Source organism: Ranitomeya variabilis, chromosome 4 (genome assembly GCF_051348905.1).
Source record: "Ranitomeya variabilis isolate aRanVar5 chromosome 4, aRanVar5.hap1, whole genome shotgun sequence".
Taxonomy (NCBI): domain Eukaryota; kingdom Metazoa; phylum Chordata; class Amphibia; order Anura; family Dendrobatidae; genus Ranitomeya; species Ranitomeya variabilis.
The window spans coordinates 62,117,218-62,145,141 of record NC_135235.1 but is presented as its reverse complement, the minus strand read 5'-3'; the positions used below and the strand labels follow the sequence as shown (position 1 = coordinate 62,145,141).

Sequence of the window (27,924 nt, the reverse complement as noted above, 5' to 3'; positions counted from 1 at the left end):
AGAATGAGCACGTGAATGACCTGCGGTGACGTCGCGGCTTGTGATTGGTCGCGAGCGGTCACATGGACAAGCCGCGACGTCATCTAAGGTCCTTCACGCGCTCATTCTTAGGAAGGAAGGCTGCCGGAAAGAAGCAGGGCGCGACCCCGACTTTTTTATAGGATCGGCCGATTTCACTTGACCCGACTTTTGAGAAAGTCGGGTTTCGTGAAACCCGACCCGATCCTATAAAAATAAAAGTCGCTCAACCCTAGTCCTGACTAACACTTGCTCCTGTGCTAAAGAGAAGATTGATATTGTGTAAGAAGGAAACATTGCGACAGGACTTAAAATCAGTGTAAATGTTTTTTGTTTGTTTTTTGGAATGAAGTTAATTTCCATGGCAAGGAATGACTTTGAATTTTTTTCAGTTTGTCAGTTTTTGTAATAATCTAGAGTTAATGCAAATTACCTATTTAAAAACTGAAGCAGCAAACTGTGAAAACCAATATGTGTTTCAGACTTAAAATTTTTGGCCATGATTGTACTTAAAGGGACACTGTCACCCCCCTCCAGCCATTATAAACTAAAAGAGCCACCTTGTGCAGCAGTAATAATGCATTCTAACAAGGTGGCTCTTTTAGTTTTTGTTCCTGTTATTCTCAAAATAAAGCGTTTTATAATTTTGCCCGCCCCCCCCCCGCCGCCCCCTCAGCGATGTTTTCCTCTGAAATCCGGCGCCTGCGCTGTGCTCTTCTGCCTGGGGCAGGCGCATTGAGCATTGGCTGTCATAGCTCAGATGCCGGGTTCCGGACTGCGCCTGTGCCATGCCTAGGAATCCCAGCCCCACACTGTGCATAATGCATAACACACTGTGGGGCGGGGATTCAGTAGCAGGGTGGCCGCACTGCCCGCACAGGCGCAGAACGGAACCCGGCATCTGAGCTATGACGGCCAATGCTCAATGCGCCTGCCCCAGGCAGAAGAGCACAGCGCAGGCACCGGATTTCAGAGGAAAACATCGCTGAGGGGGCGGCGACCAGCGCCCCAGAAGAGATGACTGACGGCAGTTGGGCGCTTCAAAGAAGGGGGTTCAGACCTGCCTCCATGGCGAAAGACAGGTATTTGGGCAAAATTATAAAACGCTTTATTTTGAGAATAACAGCAACAAAAACTAAAAGAGCCGCCTTGTTAGACTGCAGCATTACTGCTGCACAAGGTGGCTCTTTTAGTTTATAACGGCTGGAGGGGGGTGACAGTGGCCCTTTAAAGTGAGCACGCTAGTCACTGTATATAATTTTTTATTGAAAATTTTAAAGCAATCTATAATCAGTAAGTTTTTAAGAAGAATATATGACTTTTCCATGAATATCTAAAATAAATGTATGAAAATAAATAGCTGTCAAAGGACAATACATAATTTGTTACAGAAATGGATACTTACTGAAAGTCCGCGCAGGATTCACAAGATACCCAAGTCCAGTTCTGTATACGGGTATCAAAATACAGTCCAATCCAATAGTTGGCATCTTTAGCAAACATTTGATCCCAAAAGTTCTGTTTTAAAACAAGTTATATAATACAAACGTGTGACAATGAGCTATGTGAACTGTATGAAAACATAAACTACTGGGAATACAACGGGAAGAAGGAAAGACACTGGCGTGACATCATAGGCAACTATGACTGCTGAAGGAAAATAACATGGTTACTGGGAGTGTGGCGGCATGATGTTGTGGTATCAAAGTTTCTAATATGTTAGTGCATTGAGAATTTAATTATTTTAGCATTTTAGGTCGGTTTAGATGTTCACTTTTTTACTTTGGAAAATAAATCACGAATCAATATAGAAATTGCTATTATCAATGAGAATATACAGTAACATCACTTTGTATTGTATAATGTACTACTTAGTATAGGGGCGACACACAAGCAAAGTTAAAGGCGCAGTGCTGACCCAGCCGCATTATTATTAGCAGACACAGCCGCACAGTGCACTGTGCGCGGCCACGTTTGTTTAAGTGACAGCAATCAAGCAGCACGCTCTGCACAACCACATGCCAGAGGAGCTGGACTGGAGAGAAGCCGGGGGGAGGTGAAAGAAGCTTGTTGACAATATCACCATATTAAAAAATATTTGCAATCTGTCTGTATGTCTGTGTATGCATGTATAATGTGCATATCTGTGTATATCAGTGTGTATGGCTGCATATATTTATGTATTTTTGTGAATTTGTCTTCAAATACGTATATGCATGTATCTGCGTATTGTATGTGTGCATGTCTGTGTATTGTGTAAATTCACAGAAAAGAAAATTATCGTTGGGGAAAAAAATCTTTAACAAATTCACAGAAAAAAATCCCCTGTGTTGGTTGAATAAAATACCTTTTATTTCTTATTATATTAAAATCCAAAAAATTGGTGCACTAACAAAAACCATCACCATAACAGCAACATACCATAGAAAAGACCAGGGTGGTGCCTATCCCTGTACTCCACTACTTGCACCCTACCTGCCTGCGGAGGTTGGCACCCTATATTCCTGCGCAATTGGCGCCCCCGCTCCTCGTCGGCTATCCCTCCTACCCCTGTTGGGCCCTGATAGGACAGGATAGAAAATTAATGCCAATCATAGCAGATCACCCATCATCAATGTTCAAATTATTAGAAATATTGATAAAGTGGCAGGTTTCTATCTGCAACTATCCTGCCCCTGCCTAACTGCGGGGGTTGGCACCCTATTATGATACGACAGTGGCGCCCCCACTCCTCGACGGCTAGCCTCTATCCTGTCCCCTATCAGACAGTTGAGGGAAAAAGTAGTTTTTCATTAAAGTGCTGTAGTGCTTTAAAGATATCCCAAAACACTCCTCAGGATTATACATGTAAATCCGGATCCCCTTAATAACAACATTCACAGTGCATGTATACCAGACACAAAAACAGCTTGGTGTTTACCACTTCCAAATATCAGATCTAGCACATCGCCAGATCACTATGGTGCACTGCTACAGTTTGATGTTACACACTTTCAAATATCTAATCTAGTGCACAGCCTGATCCCCCTGGTGCATTAGTAGGTATAGTCCATAATCCCTTAGTATACCCGCTGTCTTGAGATACCGAAAAAATCCTTTGGACACAATGGCATCATTCACATTATACAACTATAGGTATATCCCTTATAGCCTCCATTCACATTATGTACCCATAAGTATATCCCTTGAGCACTCGACGCGTTTCCCCTCACAAATTATATGAGGTTCATCATGAGCAACAATTTGTTATCAAAGGGTTACTTAGCTTTTATCTTCAATATTGGTGTGTTTTAACCATTTATACAGCTCAGCATTCCAGGGCGGGTCCCCTCTTGATATGATGCCTCGAAGAAAGTGCCGAAGTGCATGCGCTTTATACCTTCCGTACTCCTCACTATTATCACCTGGTGGCTCGGCGTGCGTATCAACCTAGACATCCGGTTATCTTATTTGCGTTCCAAATGTATCCCGTGGTCCTGATCATATGACCATAGGACCTGACGTGTATCTAAAGATATCGCGCACTTGCGCAGATACCACTGCGTTCCATGTTATGACCCCAATGGCAGGGGGTCTCAGAGACAATAGCGAAGTCTGCAAACATAAAACCCAGCTCATAGGGCAGTGGTAACTGGGCTGACCATATACCTGAACCTAGCACACAAATAACAGCAGCCGGGGAACGTACCTACGTTGATTCTAGACGTCTCGCGCCAGCCGGAGAACTAACTAACCCTAGCAGGGAAAAGAAAGACCTTTCTTGCCTCCAGAGGAAATACCCCAAAAAGTTGGATACAAGCCCCCAACAAATAATAACGGTGAGGTAAGAAGAAAAGACAAACGCAAGAAATGAACTAGGTTTTAGCAAAGAGAGGCCCGCTAACTAATAGCAGAATATAGGAAGATGACTTATATGGTCAGCAAAAACCCTCACAAAAACTCCACGCGTAATATTCAAGAACCCCCGAACCGTCTAACGGCACGGGGGGAGAACATCCGCCCCCTAGAGCTTCCAGCAATATAAGGAATCACATTTAGTACAAGCTGGACAAAAATAAGAGCACAGAAAATAACCAAAAACAAGAAAGCAAGACTTAGCTTAATTTTGCAAAGAACCAGGACCAGCAGATAGGAGCAAACAGAAGGATCTGATTACAACGATGCCAGGCACCAGACTGAAAATCCAGGAAGTTCAAATAGCGACACCCCTGGACTAACGAGGCCAGGTGGGTACCAAGCAAGGGAAGGAATATCAAAGTGTCATATCACTAATGACCACAAGAGGGAGCCAAAAAGTCTAATTCACAACAGTACCCTCCCCTTAAGGAGGGGTCACCGAACCCTCACCAAGACCACCAGGGCGATCAGGATGAGCAGCGTGAAAGGCACGAACCAAATCGGCCGCATGCACATCAGAGGCGACCACCCAGGAATTATCCTCCTGACCATAGCCCTTCCACTTGACCAGATACTGAAGCCTCCGCCTGGAGAGACGAGAATCCAAGATCTTTTCCACCACATACTCCAACTCGCCCCCAACCAACACCGGAGCAGGAGGCTCAACAGAAGGAACCACAGGCACAACGTACCGCCGCAACAAAGACCTATGGAACACGTTGTGAATGGCAAACGACACAGGAAGTTCCAAGCGAAAGGACACTGGATTAAGAATTTCCAAAATCTTATAAGGACCGATGAAGCGAGGCTTAAATTTAGGAGAGGAGACCTTCATAGGAACAAAGCGAGAAGACAGCCACACCAAATCCCCAACGCGAAGTCGGGGACCCACACCGCGGCGGCGGTTGGCAAAACGCTGAGCCTTCTCCTGTGACAACTTCAAGTTGTCCACCACATGATCCCAAATCCGCTGCAACCTATCCACCACAGAATCCACCCCAGGACAGTCAGACAGCTCCACATGTCCCGAGGAAAAACGAGGATGGAAACCAGAGTTGCAGAAAAATGGCGAAACCAAGGTAGCGGAACTAGCCCGATTATTAAGGGCAACCTCAGCCAACGGCAAGAAGGTCACCCAATCATCCTGATCTGCAGAAACAAAACATCTCAAATAAGCCTCCAGAGTCTGATTTGTTCGCTCAGTTTGGCCATTAGTCTGAGGATGAAAGGCAGATGAAAACGACAAATCAATGCCCATCTTAGCACAAAAGGATCGCCAGAACCTGGAAACAAACTGGGATCCTCTGTCAGACACGATATTCTCAGGAATGCCGTGCAAATGAACCACATTCTGAAAGAACAACGGAACCAGATCAGAAGAGGAAGGCAGCTTAGGCAAGGGCACCAAATAGACCATCTTGGAAAAGCGATCACATACCACCCAGATGACACACATCCCCCGAGACACTGGAAGATCCGAAATGAAATCCATGGAAATGTGTGTCCAAGGCCTCTTCGGGACAGGCAAGGGCAAAAGCAACCCGCTGGCATGAGAACAGCAAGGCTTAGCCCGAGCACAAGTCCCACAGGACTGCACAAATGACCGCACATCCCATGACAAGGAAGGCCACCAAAAGGACCTAGCCACCAAATCTCTGGTGCCAAAAATACCCGGATGCCCTGACAACACCGAGGAGTGAACCTCGGAAATGACTCTACTGGTCCATTTATCAGGAACAAACAGTCTGTCAGGTGGACAAGAGTCAGGTCTATCAGCCTGAAATCTCTGCAACACACGTCGAAAATCCGGAGAAATGGCCGACAAGATTACACCCTCTTTAAGAATACCAACTGGCTCTGAGGCTCCAGGAGAGTCAGGCACAAAGCTCCTAGAAAGAGCATCAGCCTTAACATTCTTTGAACCAGGCAGGTACGAGACCACGAAGTCAAAACGGGAGAAAAATAATGACCAACGGGCCTGTCTAGGATTCAGGCGTTTAGCAGACTCGAGATACATCAGATTTTTGTGATCAGTCAAAACCACCACACGATGCTTAGCACCCTCGAGCCAATGACGCCACTCCTCAAATGCCCACTTCATGGCCAACAACTCCCGATTGCCAACATCATAATTCCGCTCAGCAGGCGAAAATTTCCTAGAAAAAAAAGCACATGGTCTCATTACTGAGCAACCAGGGCTTCTCTGCGACAAAACGGCCCCTGCACCGATCTCAGAAGCATCCACTTCAACCTGAAAGGGAAGCGAGACATCGGGCTGACACAAAACAGGTGCCGAAGTAAACCGGCGCTTCAGCTCCTGAAAAGCCTCCACGGCTGCAGGAGCCCAGTTAGCAACATCAGAACCTTTCTTGGTCATATCCGTCAAAGGTTTAACAACACTAGAAAAATTAGCGATAAAACGACGGTAGAAGTTAGCAAAACCCAAGAACTTCTGAAGACTCTTAACCGACGTGGGCTGAGTCCAATCATGAATAGCTCGGACCTTGACTGGGTCCATCTCCACAGCAGAAGCGGAGAAGATAAAACCCAAAAAGGGAACCTTCTGCACACCAAAGAGACACTTTGAGCCCTTAATAAACAAAGCATTCTCACGCAAAACCTGAAACACCATCCTGACCTGCCTTACATGGGAGTCCCAATCATCAGAAAAAAACAGAATATCATCCAGATAAACAATCATAAATTTATCCAGATACTTCCGGAAGATGTCATGCATAAAGGACTGAAACACTGAAGGAGCCTTAGAGAGCCCAAAAGGCATCACCAAGTACTCAAAATGACCTTCGGGCGTATTAAATGCAGTTTTCCATTCATCTCCCTGCTTAATGCGCACAAGGTTGTACGCACCACGAAGGTCTATCTTGGTGAACCACTTGGCACCCTTAATCCAGGCAAACAAGTCCGACAACAGAGGCAAAGGATACTGAAATTTAACAGTGATTTTATTCAGAAGTCGATAGTCTATACAAGGTCTCAAAGATCCGTCCTTCTTGGCCACAAAGAAAAATCCCGCACCAAGAGGGGAAGAGGATGGATGAATATGTCCCTTCTCCAGAGACTCCTTAATATACGAACGCATTGCGGTATGCTCAGGTACAGACAGATTAAATAATCTACCCTTAGGAAACTTACTACCTGGAATCAAATCTATAGCGCAGTCACAGTCCCTATGAGGAGGAAGAGCACTGGACCTGGACTCGCTGAATACATCCTGATAATCAGACAAATACTCAGGAACATCCGAAGGAGTAGAGGAAGCAATAGACACCAGCGGGGAATCGCAATGAATTCCCTGACAGCCCCAACTTGACACAGACATAGCCTTCCAATCCAAAACTGGATTGTGAGATTGTAACCATGGCAGACCCAAAACGACCAAATCATGCATTTTATGCAAAACAAGAAAACGAATCACCTCTCGATGATCAGGAGACATGCACATGGTCACCTGTGTCCAAAACTGCGGCTTATTCTCCGCCAATGGCGTAGCATCAATACCTCTCAGAGGAATAGGATTAACCAAAGGCTCCAGAACAAAACCACAGCGCTTGGCAAACGACAGATCCATAAGACTCAGGGCAGCACCTGAATCCACAAACGCCATAACAGGATAGGAAGACAATGAGAAAATTAAAGTCACAGACAAAATAAATTTAGGTTGCAAATTACCAATGGCGACCGGACTAACCACCTTTGTTAAGCGTTTAGAGCATGCTGATATAACATGTGTAGAATCACCACAGTAGAAACACAACCCATTCTGACGTCTATGATTTTTCCGTTCAATTCTAGTCTGAACTCTATCACATTGCATTAACTCAGGTGTCTGTTCAGACAACACCACCAGAGGATTAGCGACTTTGCGCTCCCGTAAACGCCGGTCAATTTGAATAGCCAACGCCATGGAATCATTCAGACTTGTAGGAACGGAGAAACCCACCATCACATTCTTAATGGCTTCAGAAAGGCCATTTCTGAAATTTGCGGCCAGAGCACACTCATTCCACTGAGTAAGCACGGACCATTTCCGAAATTTTTGGCAATAAACTTCAGCTTCATCCTGGCCCTGAGAGATAGCCAGCAAAGCTTTTTCTGCCTGAATTTCAAGATTGGGCTCCTCGTATAGCAACCCAAGCGCCAGAAAAAACGCATCAACATCTGCCAAAGCCGGATCGCCTGACGCTAACGAGAAGGCCCAATCCTGAGGGTCGCCCCGTAAGAAAGAGATAACAATTTTTACTTGCTGAGCTGAGTCTCCAGACGAACGAGGTCTCAGAGATAGAAACAATTTACCATTATTCCTGAAATTTCTAAATTTAAATCGGTCTCCAGAAAACAGTTCCGGAATAGGTATTTTAGGTTCTGACATAGGACTGCTAGTAACAAAATCTTGAATACTCTGCACACGAGCAGCAAGTTGATCTACACTAGTAATCAAGGTCTGGACATTCATGTCTGCAGCAAGGCTCCAGCCACTCTGAGATAAAGGGGAGGAAAGAAAGAAAAAAAAAAAAAAGACTCAGAATTTCCTTTCTTATAATCCCACTTCTGCAATGCATTAAATATTCACTTATGGCCTGGCATACTGTTATGACCCCAATGGCAGGGGGTCTCAGAGACAATAGCGAAGTCTGCAAACATAAAACCCAGGTCATAGGGCAGTGGTAACTGGGCTGACCATATACCTGAACCTAGCACACAAATAACAGCAGCCGGGGAACGTACCTACGTTGATTCTAGACGTCTCGCGCCAGCCGGAGAACTAACTAACCCTAGCAGGGAAAAGAAAGACCTTTCTTGCCTCCAGAGGAAATACCCCAAAAAGTTGGATACAAGCCCCAACAAATAATAACGGTGAGGTGAGAAGAAAAGACAAACGCAAGAAATGAACTAGGTTTTAGCAAAGAGAGGCCCGCTAACTAATAGCAGAATATAGGAAGATGACTTATATGGTCAGCAAAAACCCTCACAAAAACTCCACGCGTAATATTCAAGAACCCCCGAACCGTCTAACGGCACGGGGGGAGAACATCCGCCCCCTAGAGCTTCCAGCAATATAAGGAATCACATTTAGTACAAGCTGGACAAAAATAAGAGCACAGAAAATAACCAAAAACAAGAAAGCAAGACTTAGCTTAATTTTGCAAAGAACCAGGACCAGCAGATAGGAGCAAACAGAAGGATCTGATTACAACGATGCCAGGCACCAGACTGAAAATCCAGGAAGTTCAAATAGCGACACCCCTGGACTAACGAGGCCAGGTGGGTACCAAGCAAGGGAAGGAATATCAAAGTGTCATATCACTAATGACCACAAGAGGGAGCCAAAAAGTCTAATTCACAACAGTTCCACAAGTGAGTTCCATTTTCTGCGCCTGCGTGCTCTTCTCCGTGCCCCATAGTGAGAAGGTCATTTGTGCTAATGCGCACGCGTCATCACTATGGCAACCGGAGAGACCATCTTATATATAGCTGCTGCGCCTGCGCTGTTCCTTCAATGGAAGCGCCGAACTCATCGATGTGCATGCTTCATCATTAAGGCCACTTGGATACCATATATTGTAAATCTCGTAAGAAATGTATACAGTACCCATGTATTATAAAGGCAGCTATAGCTACTACGCTTGGTATCAACATGCATGTACTTTGGTCATTATATCATTATACAAACGCATAGAGAGTTCAGATTTAGCACACTGTTTATATGCATTCTTTTATACTTATTCCATATACTATTATTAAAATGCCATCCAGGGTTGGTATAACCATTCATCTCAAAGTGCCTCTTGCCATATGGCCATATATTAGTTCCATAAGTATCTTTTGGAAATTGGGTATCTATCCTCCCCATTTCCATTATATAACTGACACATACATATAATCATATCAGCGCATGTCACCATCTCATTCTCATATCAGAAATTAAGCCTTCACCAGATGAATACAAATATAATATCCTAAAATTAGGAAGGATAAATTTACACTACATTTAACCCATTCGGGTCGATACTGCAGGCCAACTCTTTAACCAATATTTCATCAACAGGGAATAATTCATAAAAAACAACCAAAGTTCATCTGTTCATTTAGCCCCTTTGGGGAAACAGTATCCAGTCGATGGATCCATTTGACCTCCTTCCTTAAAATGTTTCTATCCCAGTTACCACCTCGGACCGATGAAGCCACCACTTCCACAACGCAGAAAGAGAAGGAACCAAGGTCACCGTGGTGTACCTCCCGGACATGCCTAGATATAGGAGTATCCCTGGCATGTCTAATGTCACCCAGGTGATCCCCTATCCTTCTCCTCAATTCCCTTTTAGTTTTTCCAATGTAGTTTTTTGGGCAGGTACACTTAAATAAATATACCAAACCACGCGTTTTGCAATTGGCAAAATGTCTGGTCTCAAAAATTTGACCTGTACTTGCACTAGAGAAGATGTTTCCTGTTGAAATAAAGCCACAAAAGGAACAACCCCCACATCGAAAGGTGCCCATTTGTCTTTTATCAAGCCAAGTGCCACTCTTTTTTTGGGGGGTAAAGGTACTATGCACAAGTTGATCCCTAATGGACCTCTCCCTCTTGTATGTAATCATGGGTGTTACAGGCAAAAATTCTTTGATGTCTGTATCTGCCAGCAGGATGTCCCAGTACCTTCCAATAATATCCCTTACTTCCCGGGAGCAGTCATCAAAGTTACCAATGAGTCTCACAATAGAGTCAGTTTGTTCCCTGATCTTAGGTTGTAGGAGGCTAGTTCTTGGGATTTTTTCCACATGCTTAAATGTTTCCCGAAGAATGTTATTGGGGTAGCCCCTTTCCCGGAATCTATCCCTTAGATTCTGAGTCTCCACATAAAAGGACGAGTCTGAGGAGCAATTTCTCCTAGCCCTCATGTATTGACCCTTAGGTATCCCCCTCCTGAGTCCATAAGGGTGGTGACTGCTCCATCTTAATAAATTATTTGTAGAGGTGGGTTTCCTGTATATTGCAGTCCACAGGCGGCCTTCACTATCTTTTCTAATTGTGACGTCCAAGAAATTGATTTTCTCTTTATCAATCTCAGCTGTAAACCTCAGACCAATATCGTTCTTATTTAAATCCTGAACAAAAGTGTTGAAAGAGGTAGCAATCCCCGATCCCCAGAATCAGCACATCGTCGATATAACGCCCCCAGAATAATATCTGGGGGCACCACCAGGACGACTCCCCCTCATCAAATACAACCGTGTCCTCCCACCAGCCCAGGAGCAGATTGGCATAGGTAGGGGCACATGCGCTACCCATTGCCGTGCCCCTGAGCTGGTGGTAAAACTTTCCATCAAAAAGAAAATAATTATGGGTCAACACAAATTGTAAAAGGCGGCCTATGAACTGGTTATGCTCCACAAACTGGATCCCTCTGGATTTCAGAAAATAATCAACGGCTCGAAGACCTGCATCATGGGGGATACTGCTATACAAAGCTTCAACATCAATTGATGCTAAACACACCTCCTCTCCGACCATGATATCCTCTATTTTCAATAAAAGATCAGCAGTATCCCGTACATAAGATGGTAGGGCTGTCACGAAGTTTCTTAAAACTTTATCAATATATATGCCACAATTCTGTGTGATGGAGTCGTTACCCGAAACTATCGGCCGTCCCTTTAAAGGTACCAGCCCTTTGTGCCCTTTTGGAAGGGCATAGAACACAGGTATTGTTGGTGTTTTCTGTAACATAAAATCCCTTTCATTCTTAGATATTAACCCATAACTCAAGGCCTCATCCAGCATGTAGCTAAGTTCAGAATTGAATTCATCAGTGGGGTCTTTTTTTATTATCCCATATGTTGATTCATCCTTTAATATTCTCAGGCACATATTTCTATAATCATCACAGTCCAGAATCACGAGATTACCCCCCTTGTCAGATGGTTTGAACACCAGTTCCTTCTTTTCTGATAGAGCATCAAGAGCTCTTCTTTCATATGAAGATAAGTTTGATATAGTTTTCTTCTTATTGGCCCCCAGTTTTTTAAGGTCAGTTAACACCAATTGCATGAATATATCCACACTGGTGTTCACAGACAAGGGGGGCATTCTCGTGCTACCCGGCTTAAGTTTGGTAAATGGACCTGTACCCACTGGTCTCGTGCTCTCCTCCAACATGTCCGTCAGGATTCTTACATCAGATAGTTCAGTCATGTCAATGCCCAAGGTCAAACATTCAGCCTGATCATGATTTTTGAAAAATTTCCTCCATTTTAACTTACGGGCAAACAGATTAATATCTTTCACCCATTCAAATTCACTAAACCTATTGGTTGGAACAAAACCTAAACCTCTTTCAAGAACTTTCCTCTCTACATCAGACAAAGTATAGGATGATAGATTAATTATCCTGTTGTCTTCACTTGTGCTCCTTAATAACGGGGAGCCCCTAGCCGTTCCCTCAGTTGATAGGGGAACCCTCGCCTCTCTAAAAAATTGGAAGAGGAGGATATAGCAGAGGAACCAGATGTAGCAGAATGACCCGAATAGGTTGTTTGGTAATTCATTCCACCTCTTGACGAGGCATACCTCTTTTTTGCAGTTTTCCCCCATTTATCTCTACGGGGTCTATAGGCTGGACTTGTGATATTAATCCCTGAGTTCCCAGGGGGCCCACTTCTTTCGCTATCTGATTTTTCAAAGTCTGAAGAGGACGCGCTAGGGGCTTCACTTCTTTGGGACAGATCCTCTTCCAAAAAGCAAAACACCCTATTGTCCTTAAAGTCACAGCTGTCCCGATTAAACTGCTTGTGTTTCCTCTCTTTTATGTCAGCCTGAAATTTTTCTATGTTAGTTTGAAGGGTTGACTCCCTCCTATTAAAATCGGGATCACTCCTATGTTTAGTGATGTTGTCTATAAGTTCCGTCAGCCTCTTACTCGTTTTATCAAAGGTGTTTTTCTCTTCCTGTAGAAGGATCTGCATGAGTCTCACTGAGCTCTCAATTAGCTCATTCCGCCACTTGTGCAGAAGCTCAGGTGTTCTAGCCCTACGTGCTGGAATAATATTTAATCTCAGTCCTTTAGGTATAATTTTTGTTTTAATATAATTTTCTAATGACTGTACCTCCCACCACGACCTAATATTGTCTCTATAGCATCCAGTCAATTCCTGAAAAAGATCCCTTAGATCAGGTGAATTAGTTAAATCATTAGTACCTCTAGGGTCACTAAAAACATCTCTGGCGTCACATACCCATGATTCCCTGTTGATTGGCCCTGCGAGAAAACCTGCCATAAGGCTAACTAAACAAATTCACAGAAAAGAAAATTATCGTTGGGGAAACAAATCTTTAACAAATTCACAGAAAAAAATCCCCTGTGTTGGTTGAATAAAATACCTTTTATTTCTTATTATATTAAAATCCAAAAAATTGGTGCACTAACAAAAACCATCACCATAACAGCAACATACCATAGAAAAGACCAGGGTGGTGCCTATCCCTGTACTCCACTACTTGCACCCTACCTGCCTGCGGAGGTTGGCACCCTATATTCCTGCGCAATTGGCGCCCCCGCTCCTCGTCGGCTATCCCTCCTACCCCTGTTGGGCCCTGATAGGACAGGATAGAAAATTAATGCCAATCATAGCAGATCACCCATCATCAATGTTCAAATTATTAGAAATATTGATAAAGTGGCAGGTTTCTATCTGCAACTATCCTGCCCCTGCCTAACTGCGGGGGTTGGCACCCTATTATGATACGACAGTGGCGCCCCAACTCCTCGACGGCTAGCCTCTATCCTGTCCCCTATCAGACAGTTGAGGGAAAAAGTAGTTTTTCATTAAAGTGCTGTAGTGCTTTAAAGATATCCCAAAACACTCCTCAGGATTATACATGTAAATCCGGATCCCCTTAATAACAACATTCACAGCGCATGTATACCAGACACAAAAACAGCTTGGTGTTTACCACTTCCAAATATCAGATCTAGCACATCGCCAGATCACTATGGTGCACTGCTACAGTTTGATGTTACACACTTTCAAATATCTAATCTAGTGCACAGCCTGATCCTCCTGGTGCATTAGTAGGTATAGTCCATAATCCCTTAGTATACCCGCTGTCTTGAGATACCGAAAAAATCCTTTGGACACAATGGCATCATTCACATTATACAACTATAGGTATATCCCTTATAGCCTCCATTCACATTATGTACCCATAAGTATATCCCTTGAGCACTCGACGCGTTTCCCCTCACAAATTATATGAGGTTCATCAGGAGCAACAATTTGTTATCAAAGGGTTACTTAGCTCTTATCTTCAATATTGGTGTGTTTTAACCATTTATACAGCTCGGCATTCCAGGGCGGGTCCCCTCTTGATATGATGCCTCGAAGAAAGTGCCGAAGTGCATGCGCTTTATACCTTCCGTACTCCTCACTATTATCACCTGGTGGCTCGGCGTGCGTATCAACCTAGACATCCGGTTATCTTATTTGCGTTCCAAATGTATCCCGTGGTCCTGATCATATGACCATAGGACCTGACGTGTATCTAAAGATATCGCGCACTTGCGCAGATACCACTGCGTTCCACAAGTGAGTTCCATTTTCTGCACCTGCGTGCTCTTCTCCGTGCCCCATAGTGAGAAGGTCATTTGTGCTAATGCGCACGCGTCATCACTATGGCAACCGGAGAGACCATCTTATATATAGCTGCTGCGCCTGCGCTGTTCCTTCAATGGAAGCGCCGAACTCATCGATGTGCATGCTTCATCATTAAGGCCACTTGGATACCATATATTGTAAATCTCGTAAGAAATGTATACAGTACCCATGTATTATAAAGGCAGCTATAGCTACTACGCTTGGTATCAACATGCATGTACTTTGGTCATTATATCATTATACAAACGCATAGAGAGTTCAGATTTAGCACACTGCTTATATGCATTCTTTTATACTTACTCCATATACTATTATTAAAATGCCATCCAGGGTTGGTATAACCATTCATCTCAAAGTGCCTCTTGCCATATGGCCATATATTAGTTCCATAAGTATCTTTTGGAAATTGGGTATCTATCCTCCCCATTTCCATTATATAACTGACACATACATATAATCATATCAGCGCATGTCACCATCTCATTCTCATATCAGAAATTAAGCCTTCACCAGATGAATACACATATAATATCCTAAAATTAGGAAGGATAAATTTACACTACATTTAACCCATTCGGGTCGATACTGCAGGCCAACTCTTTAACCAATATTTCATCAACAGGGAATAATTCATAAAAAACAACCAAAGTTCATCTGTTCATTTAGCCCCTTTGGGGAAACAGTATCCAGTCGATGGATCCATTTGACCTCCTTCCTTAAAATGTTTCTATCCCAGTTACCACCTCGGACCGATGGAGCCACCACTTCCACAACGCAGAAAGAGAAGGAACCAAGGTCACCGTGGTGTACCTCCCGGACATGCCTAGATATAGGAGTATCCCTGGCATGTCTAATGTCACCCAGGTGATCCCCTATCCTTCTCCTCAATACCGATATTTTTTCGGTATCTCAAGACAGCGGGTATACTAAGGGATTATGGACTATACCTACTAATGCACCAGGGGGATCAGGCTGTGCACTAGATTAGATATTTGAAAGTGTGTAACATCAAACTGTAGCAGTGCACCATAGTGATCTGGCGATGTGCTAGATCTGATATTTGGAAGTGGTAAACACCAAGCTGTTTTTGTGTCTGGTATACATGCGCTGTGAATGTTGTTATTAAGGGGATCCGGATTTACATGTATAATCCTGAGGAGTGTTTTGGGATATCTTTAAAGCACTACAGCACTTTAATGAAAAACTACTTTTTCCCTCAACTGTCTGATAGGGGACAGGATAGAGGCTAGCCGTCGAGGAGTGGGGGCACCACTGTCGTATCATAATAGGGTGCCAACCCCCGCAGTTAGGCAGGGGCAGGATAGTTGCAGATAGAAACCTGCCACTTTATCAATATTTCTAATAATTTGAACATTGATGATGGGTGATCTGCTATGATTGGCATTAATTTTCTATCCTGTCCTATCAGGGCCCAACAGGGGTAGGAGGGATAGCCGACGAGGAGCGGGGGCGCCAATTGCGTAGGAATATAGGGTGCCAACCTCCGCAGGCAGGTAGGGTGCAAGTAGTGGAGTACAGGGATAGGCACCACCCTGGTCTTTTCTATGGTATGTTGCTGTTATGGTGATGGTTTTTGTTAGTGCACCAATTTTTTGGATTTTAATATAATAAGAAATAAAAGGTATTTTATTCAACCAACACAGGGGATTTTTTTCTGTGAATTTGTTAAAGATTTTTTTCCCCAACGATAATTTTCTTTTCTGTGAATTTGTTTAGTTAGCCTTATGGCAGGTTTTCTCGCAGGGCCAATCAACAGGGAATCATGGGTATGTGACACCAGAGATGTTTTTAGTGACCCTAGAGGTACTAATGATTTAACTAATTCACCTGATCTAAGGGATCTTTTTCAGGAATTGACTGGATGCTATAGAGACAATATTAGGTCGTGGTGGGAGGTACAGTCGTTAGAAAATTATATTAAAACAAAAACTATACCTAAAGGACTGAGATTAAATATTATTCCAGCACGTAGGGCTAGAACATCTGAGCTTCTGCACAAGTGGCGGAATGAGCTAATTGAGAGCTCAGTGAGACTCACGCAGATCCTTCTACAGGAAGAGAAAAACACCTTTGATAAAACGAGTAAGAGGCTGACGGAACTTATAGACAACATCACTAAACATAGGAGTGATCCCGATTTTAATAGGAGGGAGTCAACCCTTCAAACTAACATAGAAAAATTTCAGGCTGACATAAAAGAGAGGAAACACAAGCAGTTTAATCGGGACAGCCGTGACTTTAAGGACAATAGGGTGTTTTGCTTTTTGGAAGAGGATCTGTCCCAAAGAAGTGAAGCCCCTAGCGCGTCCTCTTCAGACTTTGAAACATCAGATAGCGAAAGAAGTGGGCCCCCTGGGAACTCAGGGATTAATATCACAAGTCCAGCCTATAGACCCCGTAGAGATAAATGGGGGAAAACTGCAAAAAAGAGGTATGCCTCGTCAAGAGGTGGAATGAATTACCAAACAACCTATTCGGGTCATTCTGCTACATCTGGTTCCTCTGCTATATCCTCCTCTTCCAATTTTTTAGAGAGGCGAGGGTTCCCCTATCAACTGAGGGAACGGCTAGGGGCTCCCCGTTATTAAGGAGCACAAGTGAAGACAACAGGATAATTAATCTATCATCCTATACTTTGTCTGATGTAGAGAGGAAAGTTCTTGAAAGAGGTTTAGGTTTTGTTCCGACCAATAGGTTTAGTGAATTTGAATGGGTGAAAGATATTAATCTGTTTGCCCGTAAGTTAAAATGGAGGAAATTTTTCAAAAATCATGATCAGGCTGAATGTTTGACCTTGGGCATTGACATGACTGAACTATCTGATGTAAGAATCCTGACGGACATGTTGGAGGAGAGCACGAGACCAGTGGGTACAGGTCCATTTACCAAACTTAAGCCAGGTAGCACGAGAATGCCCCCCTTGTCTGTGAACACCAGTGTGGATATATTCATGCAATTGGTGTTAACTGACCTTAAAAAACTGGGGGCCAATAAGAAGAAAACTATATCAAACTTATCTTCATATAAAAGAAGAGCTCTTGATGCTCTATCAGAAAAGAAGGAACTGGTGTTCAAACCATCTGACAAGGGGGGTAATCTCGTGATTCTGGACTGTGATGATTATAGAAATATGTGCCTGAGAATATTAAAGGATGAATCAACATATGGGATAATAAAAAAAGACCCCACTGATGAATTCAATTCTGAACTTAGCTACATGCTGGATGAGGCCTTGAGTTATGGGTTAATATCTAAGAATGAAAGGGATTTTATGTTACAGAAAACACCAACAATACCTGTGTTCTATGCCCTTCCAAAAGGGCACAAAGGGCTGGTACCTTTAAAGGGACGGCCGATAGTTTCGGGTAACGACTCCATCACACAGAATTGTGGCATATATATTGATAAAGTTTTAAGAAACTTCGTGACAGCCCTACCTTCTTATGTACGGGATACTGCTGATCTTTTATTGAAAATAGAGGATATCATGGTCGGAGAGGAGGTGTGTTTAGCATCAATTGATGTTGAAGCTTTGTATAGCAGTATCCCCCATGATGCAGGTCTTCGAGCCGTTGATTATTTTCTGAAATCCAGAGGGATCCAGTTTGTGGAGCATAACCAGTTCATAGGCCGCCTTTTACAATTTGTGTTGACCCATAATTATTCTCTTTTTGATGGAAAGTTTTACCACCAGCTCAGGGGCACGGCAATGGGTAGCCCATGTGCCCCTACCTATGCCAATCTGCTCCTGGGCTGGTGGGAGGACACGGTTGTATTTGATGAGGGGAGGTCGTCCTGGTGGTGCCCCCAGATATTATTCTGGGGGCGTTATATCGACGATGTGCTGATTCTGGGGATCGGGGATGCTACCTCTTTCAACACTTTTGTTCAGGATTTAAATAAGAACGATATTGGTCTGAGGTTTACAGCTGAGATTGATAAAGAGAAAATCAATTTCTTGGACGTCACAATTAGAAAAGATAGTGAAGGCCACCTGGGGACTGCAATATACAGGAAACCCACCTCTACAAATAATTTATTAAGATGGAGCAGTCACCACTAGTGTTGAGCATTCCGATACTGCAAGTATCGGGTATCGGCCGATACTTGCTGTATCGGAATTCCGATACCGAGATCCGATATTTTTGTGATATCGGGTATCGGTATCGAAACAACATTAATGTAAAAATGTGTAAAAGAGAGAATTAAAATAAAAAATATCGCTATACTCACCTCTCCGACGCAGCCTGGACCTCAGCGAAGGAACCGGCAGCGTTGTTTGTTTAAAATTCGCGCGTTTACTTGGTTACGTGAAGTCCCGGCTTGTGATTGGTCAGGGCGGCCATGTTGCCGGGACGCGGACCAATCACAGCAAGCCATGACGAAATTACGTCACGGCTTGCTGTGATTGGTCCGCGTCCCAAGAACATGGCCGCCATTAACCAATCACAAGCCGTGACGTCACGGGAGGCTGGACACGCGCGCATTTTAAAAAGAGCGCGTGTCCAGCCTCCAGTGACGTCCCGGCTTATGATTGGTCACGGCGCCATGTTGCCGGGACGCGGACCAATCACAGCAAGCCGTGACGAAATTTCGTCACGGCTTGCTGTGATTGGTCCGCGTCCCGGCAACATGGCCGCCCTGACCAATCACAAGCCGGGACTTCACGTAACCAAGTAAAAGCGCGAATTTTAAACAAACAACGCTGCCGGTTCCCTCGCTGAGGTCCAGGCTGCGTCGGAGAGGTGAGTATAGCGATATTTTTTATTTTAATTCTTTCTTTTACACATTTATATGGTTCCCAGGGCCTGAAGGAGAGTTTCCTCTCCTTCAGACCCTGGGAACCATCAGGGATACCGTCCGATACATGAGTCCCATTGACTTGTATTGGTATCGGGTATCGGTATCGGATTGGATCCGATACTTTGCCGGTATCGGCCGATACTTTCCGATACCGATACTTTCAAGTATCGGACGGTATCGCTCAACACTAGTCACCACCCTTATGGACTCAGGAGGTGGATACCTAAGGGTCAATACTAGGGTTGAGCGAAACGGGTCGATCATTTTCAAAAGTCGCCGACTTTTGGCTAAGTCGGCGTCTCATGAAACCCGATCCGACCCCTGTGCTTGTCGGCCATGCGGTACGCGACTTTCGCGCCAAAGTCGCGTTTCAATGACGCGAAAAGCGCCATTTCTCAGCCAATGAAGGTGAACGCAGAGTGTGGGCAGCGTGATGACATAGATCCTGGTCCCCACCATCTTAGAGAAGGGCATTGCAGTGATTGGCTTGCTGTCTGCGGCGTCACAGGGGCTATAAAGGGGCGTTCCCGCCGACCGCCATCTTACTGCTGCTGATCTGAGCTTAGGGACAGGTTGCTGCCGCTTCATCAGAAGCAGGGAGAGCGTTAGGCAGGGTCCACTAACCACCAAACCGCTTGTGCTGCAGCGATTTCCACTGTCCAACACCACCTTCGGTGTGCAGGAACAGTGGAAGCTATTTTTTTTTTTTTTTCCCCTCAGCGCTGTAGCTCATTGGGCTGCCCTAGAAGGCTCCGTGATAGCTGTATTGCTGTGTGTACGCCACTGTGGAAACCAACTGCTTTTTTCAAAGCACATATCCTCTTGTTCCTTCCTTTCTGCACAGCTATCTTTTTTGTTTGTCCACACTTTTTATTTAATTTGTGCATCAGTCCACTCCTATTGCTGCCTGCCATACCTGGCTTACATTACTGCAGGGAGATAGTAATTGTAGGACAGTTTTTTTTTTTTTTTTGTTTTTTTTTGTGGGAGATTAAGATTGGCATTTCTGCTACAGTGCCATCCCTGTGTGTGCCATCTCTCACTGAGTGGGCCATAGAAAGCCTATTTATTTTTTCCGTGATTTGTGTTCTAAAATCTACCTCAACACAGAAACACTACATCAATCAGTGGGAGAAAAATATTGGCCTCAGTCAGGGCTTGTGTGCCACTGCTGTGTGTGCGCTATCTCTCATTCAGTGGGCTATAGCAAGCCTATATTTTTTTTTTTTTTTTTTTTTTAATATTATTTGGTTTCAAAAGTCTCCCTGAAAAAAAAAAAAAACCTAAAAAAACAGTGGGAGAGTAATATTGCCCTTTCAGCTTGTGTGCCAGTCTTGACTCCTGGGTGTGCCACCTCTCTCCCTCTCATTCAGTGGGCCATAGAAAGCCTATTTATTTTTTTTTTTAAATATTATTGGGTTTCTAAAGTCTCCCTGAAAAAAACAAAAAATACATAAAAAAACAGTGGGAGAGTAATATTGCCCTTTCAGCTTGTGTGCCAGTCTTGACTCCTGGGTGTGCCACCTCTCTCCCTTTCATTCAGTGGGCCATAGAAAGCCTATTTATTTTTTCCGTGATTTGTGTTCTAAATTCTACCTCAACACAAAAACACTACATCAATCAGTGGGAGAAAAATATTGGCCTCAGTCAGGGCTTGTGTGCCACTGCTGTGTGTGCTATCTCTCATTCAGTGGGCTATAGCAAGCCTATTTTTTTTTTTTTTTTTTTTTTTTTAATATTATTTGGTTTCTAAAGTCTCCCTGAAAAAAAAAAAAAACCTAAAAAAACAGTGGGAGAGTAATATTGCCCTTTCAGCTTGTGTGCCAGTCTTGACTCCTGGGTGTGCCACCTCTCTCCCTCTCATTCAGTGGGCCATAGAAAGCCTATTTATTTTTTTTTTTAAATATTATTGGGTTTCTAAAGTCTCCCTGAAAAAACAAAAAATACATAAAAAAACAGTGGGAGAGTAATATTGCCCTTTCAGCTTGTGTGCCAGTCTTGACTCCTGGGTGTGCCACCTCTCTCCCTTTCATTCAGTGGGCCATAGAAAGCCTATTTTTTTTTTTTTAATATTATTTGGTTTCTAATTCTCCCTGAAAAAAAAAAAAAAACCTAAAAAAACAGTGGGAGAGTAATATTGCCCTTTCAGCTTGTGTGCCAGTCTTGACTCCTGGGTGTGCCACCTCTCTCCCTCTCATTCAGTGGGCCATAGAAAGCCTATTTATTTTTTTTTTTAAATATTATTGGGTTTCTAAAGTCTCCCTGAAAAAACAAAAAATACATAAAAAAACAGTGGGAGAGTAATATTGCCCTTTCAGCTTGTGTGCCAGTCTTGACTCCTGGGTGTGCCACCTCTCTCCCTTTCATTCAGTGGGCCATAGAAAGCCTATTTTTTTTTTTTTTAATATTATTTGGTTTCTAATTCTCCCTGAAAAAAAAAAAAAAACCTAAAAAAACAGTGGGAGAGTAATATTGCCCTTTCAGCTTGTGTGCCAGTCTTGACTCCTGGGTGTGCCACCTCTCTCCCTTTCATTCAGTGGGCCATAGAAAGCCTATTTTTTTTTTTTTTAATATTATTTGGTTTCTAATTCTCCCTGAAAAAAAAAAAAAAACCTAAAAAAACAGTGGGAGAGTAATATTGCCCTTTCAGCTTGTGTGCCAGTCTTGACTCCTGGGTGTGCCACCTCTCTCCCTCTCATTCAGTGGGCCATAGAAAGCCTATTTATTTTTTTTTTTAAATATTATTGGGTTTCTAAAGTCTCCCTGAAAAAACAAAAAATACATAAAAAAACAGTGGGAGAGTAATATTGCCCTTTCAGCTTGTGTGCCAGTCTTGACTCCTGGGTGTGCCACCTCTCTCCCTTTCATTCAGTGGGCCATAGAAAGCCTATTTTTTTTTTTTTTAATATTATTTGGTTTCTAATTCTCCCTGAAAAAAAAAAAAAAACCTAAAAAAACAGTGGGAGAGTAATATTGCCCTTTCAGCTTGTGTGCCAGTCTTGACTCCTGGGTGTGCCACCTCTCTCCCTCTCATTCAGTGGGCCATAGAAAGCCTATTTATTTTTTTTTTTAAATATTATTGGGTTTCTAAAGTCTCCCTGAAAAAACAAAAAATACATAAAAAAACAGTGGGAGAGTAATATTGCCCTTTCAGCTTGTGTGCCAGTCTTGACTCCTGGGTGTGCCACCTCTCTCCCTCTCATTCAGTGGGCCATAGAAAGCCTTTTTTTTTTTTTGGTTTTTTTAATATTATTTGGTTTCTAAAGTCTCCCTGAAAAAAACAAAAAAAACATAAAAAACAGTGGGAGAGTAATATTGCCCTTTCAGCTTGTGCGCCAGTCTTGACTCCTGGTTGTGCCACCTCTCTCTCTCTAATTGTGGGCCATAGAAAGCCTTTTTTTTTTTTTTTTAATATTATTTGGTTTCTAAAGTCTCCCTGAGAAAAAAAAATAAATAAATTAGGTGGGAGATTAATATTGACATTAGTGCTTGAGTGACAGTCCTGCGTGTGTGTCATCTCTGTGATTTTGTGCCACAGAAAACAGAGTGTGTAACATTGTGCCTGATTTTCCTTGTGGTCTCACCAACCTGTTAAGGGATATTGAAATCATACTGAAGTTATAGCTCACCGTGTAAGTTGTTTGATAGCAACAAATAAAGTTACTTTGGTTAAGATTTTAAAACAATGAGGAAGTCTGGTGCAAGAGGTCGTCGTGGGCGTTCATTGTCAGCTGGTAATGATGGTAGTGGTAGTGGAGCATCAGGTGGTCGTGGGGATAAAAATATTCCACCTAAGTCTGGAGCTGTGGAGCCAGTTTCGTCGTCAGGCTACACAAGGCCTCGAACGCTCTCTTTTCTGGGAGTAGGAAAACCGCTTTTAAAGGCGGAGCAGCAACAGCAAGTTTTGGCTTACATTGCAGACTCAGCCTCTAGCTCTTTTGCCTCCTCTTCCGAAACTGGTAAATGTAAAAGCAGCGCGTCGCTTGTGGATGTTCACGGTCAGGGACAAGTCGCTTCCTTGTCCTCCTCAGCAAAAACTACAACAAGAGAGAAGGATGCAGCAGGCGACACAACGGGTCACTCCATGGAGCTCTTTACACATACCGTCCCTGGCTTAGAAAGTGAAACATTTAACAGGCCATGCCCATTACAAGTATATTCTGACATGGAGTGCACTGATGCACAGCCACAGCCAGAGTACTATGCTGCTCCTTTGACTCAGACCACCACATTGCCCTCTCAGGGTACAGATCCACAATCAGACCCTGATGAGACTATGTTGCCCCGCCACGAACGCTATACCACCGACCGACACAGTGACACAGACGAAGTTGCACACGAGCTCGAAGAGGAGGTAATAGATGACCCAGTTATTGACCCCGATTGGCAGCCATTGGGGGAACAGGGTGCAGGCGGCAGTAGTTCAGAAGCGGAGGTGGAGGAGGGGCCGCAGCAGGCATCAACATCGCAACAGGTTCCATCTGCCGGGCCCGTATCTGGACCAAAACGCGTGTCAAAGCCAAAACCTGTTGGAGCACAGCGTTGCCATCCGGTTAAAGCTCAGTCTGCAATCCCTGAAAAGGGATCAGAGTCTAGGAAGAGTGCAGTCTGGCATTTTTTTAAACAACATCCAACTGATCAGCGCAAAGTCATCTGTCAAAAATGTTCAACTAGCTTAAGCAGAGGTCAGAATCTGAAAAGTCTAAATACTAGTTGCATGCATAGACACTTAACCACCATGCATTCTCAAGCCTGGACTAACTACCAAACGTCCCTCAAGGTTGTAGCACCCTCGGCCAATGAAGCTAGTCAGCAACGCAACATCCCTTCCGTCACTGTAAGGCCACCATTTTCCGCACCACCGGCAGTATCTGTGCAGGTTTCTTTGCCAGCCAAAAGCAGTCAGGGTCAGGGAATCACCAGTTTTGTAGGAGGAAATATTGCATGTAGGGCACCGGCGGAAACAATACCGTCTCCAACCGTCTCTCAGTCTGCCATGTCCACCGGCACACCCGAAAGTTCCACGATCTACAGCTCTCCAGTCCAGCTCACCCTACATGAGACTCTGGTTAGAAAAAGGAAGTACTTATCCTCGCATCCGCGTACACAGGGTTTTAACGCCCACATAGCTAGACTAATCTCGTTAGAGATGATGCCCTACCGGTTAGTTGAAAGCGAAGCTTTCAAAGCCCTGATGGAGTACGCTGAACCACGATACGAGCTACCCAGTCGACACTTTTTTTCCAGAAAAGCCATCCCAGCCCTGCACCAGCATGTTAAACAGCGCATCGTCCATGCACTCAGGCAATCTGTGAGTACAAAGGTGCACCTGACTACAGATGCATGGACCAGTAGGCATGGCCAGGGACGTTATGTGTCCATCACGGCACACTGGGTGAATGTGGTGGATGCAGGGTCCACAGGCGACATCAATTTAGGGACAGTTGTGCCTAGCCCACGGTCTAGGAAACAGTTGGCTGTAGGCGTTCGCACCCCCTCCTCCTCGTCCTCCTGCAGAAGCTACAGCTCTTCCACAGAACGCAGTCGGCCAACCACTCCATCGGCAGATGACACTGTTGCACACCAGTTGTCCCATTATGGGCCAGCTACTGCCAAGCGTCAGCAGGCTGTATTGGCTATGAAGTGTTTGGGCGACAACAGACACACCGCGGAAGTTCTGTCCGAGTTCTTGCAACAAGAAACGCAGTCGTGGCTGGGCACAGTAGATCTTGAGGCAGGCAAGGTAGTGAGTGATAACGGAAGGAATTTCATGGCTGCCATCTCCCTTTCCCAACTGAAACACATTCCTTGCCTGGCTCACACCTTAAACCTGGTGGTGCAGTGCTTATTGAAAACTTATCCTGGGTTCTCCGACCTGCTCCTCAAAGTGCGTGCACTTTGCTCACATATCCGACGTTCGCCTGTACACGCCAGCCGTATGCAGACCTATCAGCGGTCTTTGAACCTTCCCCAGCATCGCCTAATCATAGACGTTGCAACAAGGTGGAACTCAACACTGCACATGCTTCAGAGACTGTGCGAACAGAGGCGTGCTGTTATTTATTTGTGGGAGGATACACGGGCAGGCAGTAGGATGGCAGACATGGAGTTGTCAGGTGTGCAGTGGTCGAAGATACAAGACATGTGTCAAGTCCTTCAGTGTTTTGAGGAATGCACACGGCTGGTTAGTGCAGACAACGCCGTAATAAGCATGAGCATCCCCCTAATGCGTCTGCTGATGCAAAGTTTGACGCACATAAAGGAGCAGGCGTCTGCACCAGAGGAAGAGGGAAGCCTTGATGACAGTCAGCCATTGTCTGGTCAGGGCAGTGTACAGGACGAGGTAGCGGGCGAAGAGGAGGTGGAGGACGAGGAGGATGATGGGGATGAGTATATTTTTAATGCGGAAACTTTCACGGGGGCACAGGAAATTGGTTGCGTGTCACGGCCGGGTTCTGGTTTTTTGAGGGACACAAGTGACGTAGATTTGCCTGCAACTGCCCCTCAACCAATCACAACCGGAGATTTGACAAGTGGAACTTTGGCCCACATGGCGGATTATGCCTTACGTATCCTACAAAGGGACACACGCATTACGAAAATGATGAACGATGACGATTACTGGTTGGCCTGCCTCCTTGATCCACGCTATAAAGGCAAATTGCAAAATATTATGCCACATGAGAACTTGGAACTAATATTAGCAACCAAACAATCAACTCTTGTTGACCGTTTGCTTCAGGCATTCCCAGCACACAGCGCACGTGATCGTTCTCACACGAGCTCCAGGGGGCAGCAGACTAGGAGTGTTAGGGGTGCACACATCAGAAGTGGCGTTGGACAGAGGGGTTTTCTGACCAGGTTGTGGAGTGATTTTGCTATGACCGCAGACAGGACAGGTACTGCTGCATCAATTGAAAGTGACAGGAGACAACATTTGTCCAGTATGGTTACTAACTATTTTTCATCCCTTATCGATGTTCTCCCTCAACCGTCATTCCCATTTGATTACTGGGCCTCCAAATTAGACACCTGGCCAGAATTGGCAGAATATGCATTGCAGGAGCTTGCTTGCCCGGCAGCAAGTGTCCTATCAGAAAGAGTATTCAGTGCTGCAGGGTCAATATTAACCGAAAAAAGGACTCGTCTGGCTACCCAAAATGTTGACGATCTAACATTCATTAAAATGAACCACAACTGGATTTCAAAATCTTTTGCCCCACCTTGCCCGGCCGACACCTAGCTTTCCTATGAAAAGCTCTTGCCTGTGAATTACTTTTCTAATGTCTAATTTGCTGCTGCAGATTGTACAGCATACGACATGTTTACACCTCCCTAAATGGCCAAACTCCCCACACGGGGCCGTGGTATCGCGACTTGGCGCAAGCACCCGTGAGACTGCTGTTTGTCTGAAGAGGTGGGTGTGCTCGCTTTTGGTTGACGGCATTGCTACTGGGTCCCTCATAGTACAATGTAGTGTCTCTGGCGGTGGTGGTGCGCACCCAACGTCAGACACACCGTTGTAACATGAGTGGCCCTGGGGCGGTCCCGCCGGCCTCAAGAGAGTTCCCCCCTACCCCAGCTCAAACTGGGCTCTACTACGTGCAAAATTATGTCGCACAGCTCCACCAATCTTTAGTCTATTCGCTGACATCATTCAATGTCTGGCACTGACAATACAAATTTGTAGACATCTATGATGCAACTTAAAGTAGTCTGTGTCTGTGTCCTATATTGGCACCATTAAATAGTTACTGCCAAATTACTATGTCAGAAACACAGCAGATGAGCCCACCCCTGTACCTAAGTATGCCATCTTTTTTTTTGTTTTGGTTGTTTTGCGAGACATTAACATCTATTTATATTTTGGGAGTACTGGGACAGACACTCCTTGCACTACTCCTCCACTCAGCACCAAGCTGCCTGCCCGTGTATCCATGTAACCGCTGTAAAACTGCCATGAGCCTATTGTTTGTTATTTTAGGCCTTTGATAGCCTGTCTGCGGTCCCTACTCCTCCACTGACCACCAAGCTGCCTGCCCGTGTATCCATGTAACCGCTGTAAAACTGCCATGAGCCTATTGTTTGTTATTTTAGGCCTTTGAAGCCTTTCTGCGCTCCCTCCTTCCACTAGTCCTCCACTGACCAGACCACTGCTGCCCGTGTACCCCTGGAACCAATTTTAAAGTGCCTACAGCCAGCCCATTTTATTGTGTTAGGCCTTCGAAGCCTGTCTGCGGTCCATACTTCCACTAGGCCTCCACTGACCAGACCACTGCTGCCCGTGTACCCCTGGAACCAATTTTAAAGTGCCTACAGCCAGCCCATTTTATTGTGTTAGGCCTTCGAAGCCTGTCTGCGGTCCATACTTCCACTAGTCCTCCACTGACCAGACCACTGCTGCCCGTGTACCCCTGGAACCAATTTTAAAGTGCCTACAGCCAGCCCATTTTATTGTGTTAGGCCTTCGAAGCCTGTCTGCGGTCCATACTTCCACTAGTCCTCCACTGACCA

At 44.5% G+C, this 27,924-nt stretch overlaps 1 protein-coding gene across 2 annotated transcripts in view; it reads right to left on the bottom strand.

Annotated features, from left to right (window-relative positions):
* The window catches only part of LOC143768392 (natural killer cells antigen CD94-like), a 90,600-nt gene that overhangs the window by 1,253 nt on the left and 61,423 nt on the right, over positions 1–27,924 (bottom strand). For both annotated transcript variants that reach the window (XM_077257071.1, XM_077257072.1), the window contains one exon: positions 1,424–1,536. In XM_077257071.1, the coding sequence (XP_077113186.1) occupies positions 1,424–1,536 (113 nt within the window). The remainder of the gene's footprint in view (positions 1–1,423; positions 1,537–27,924) is intronic.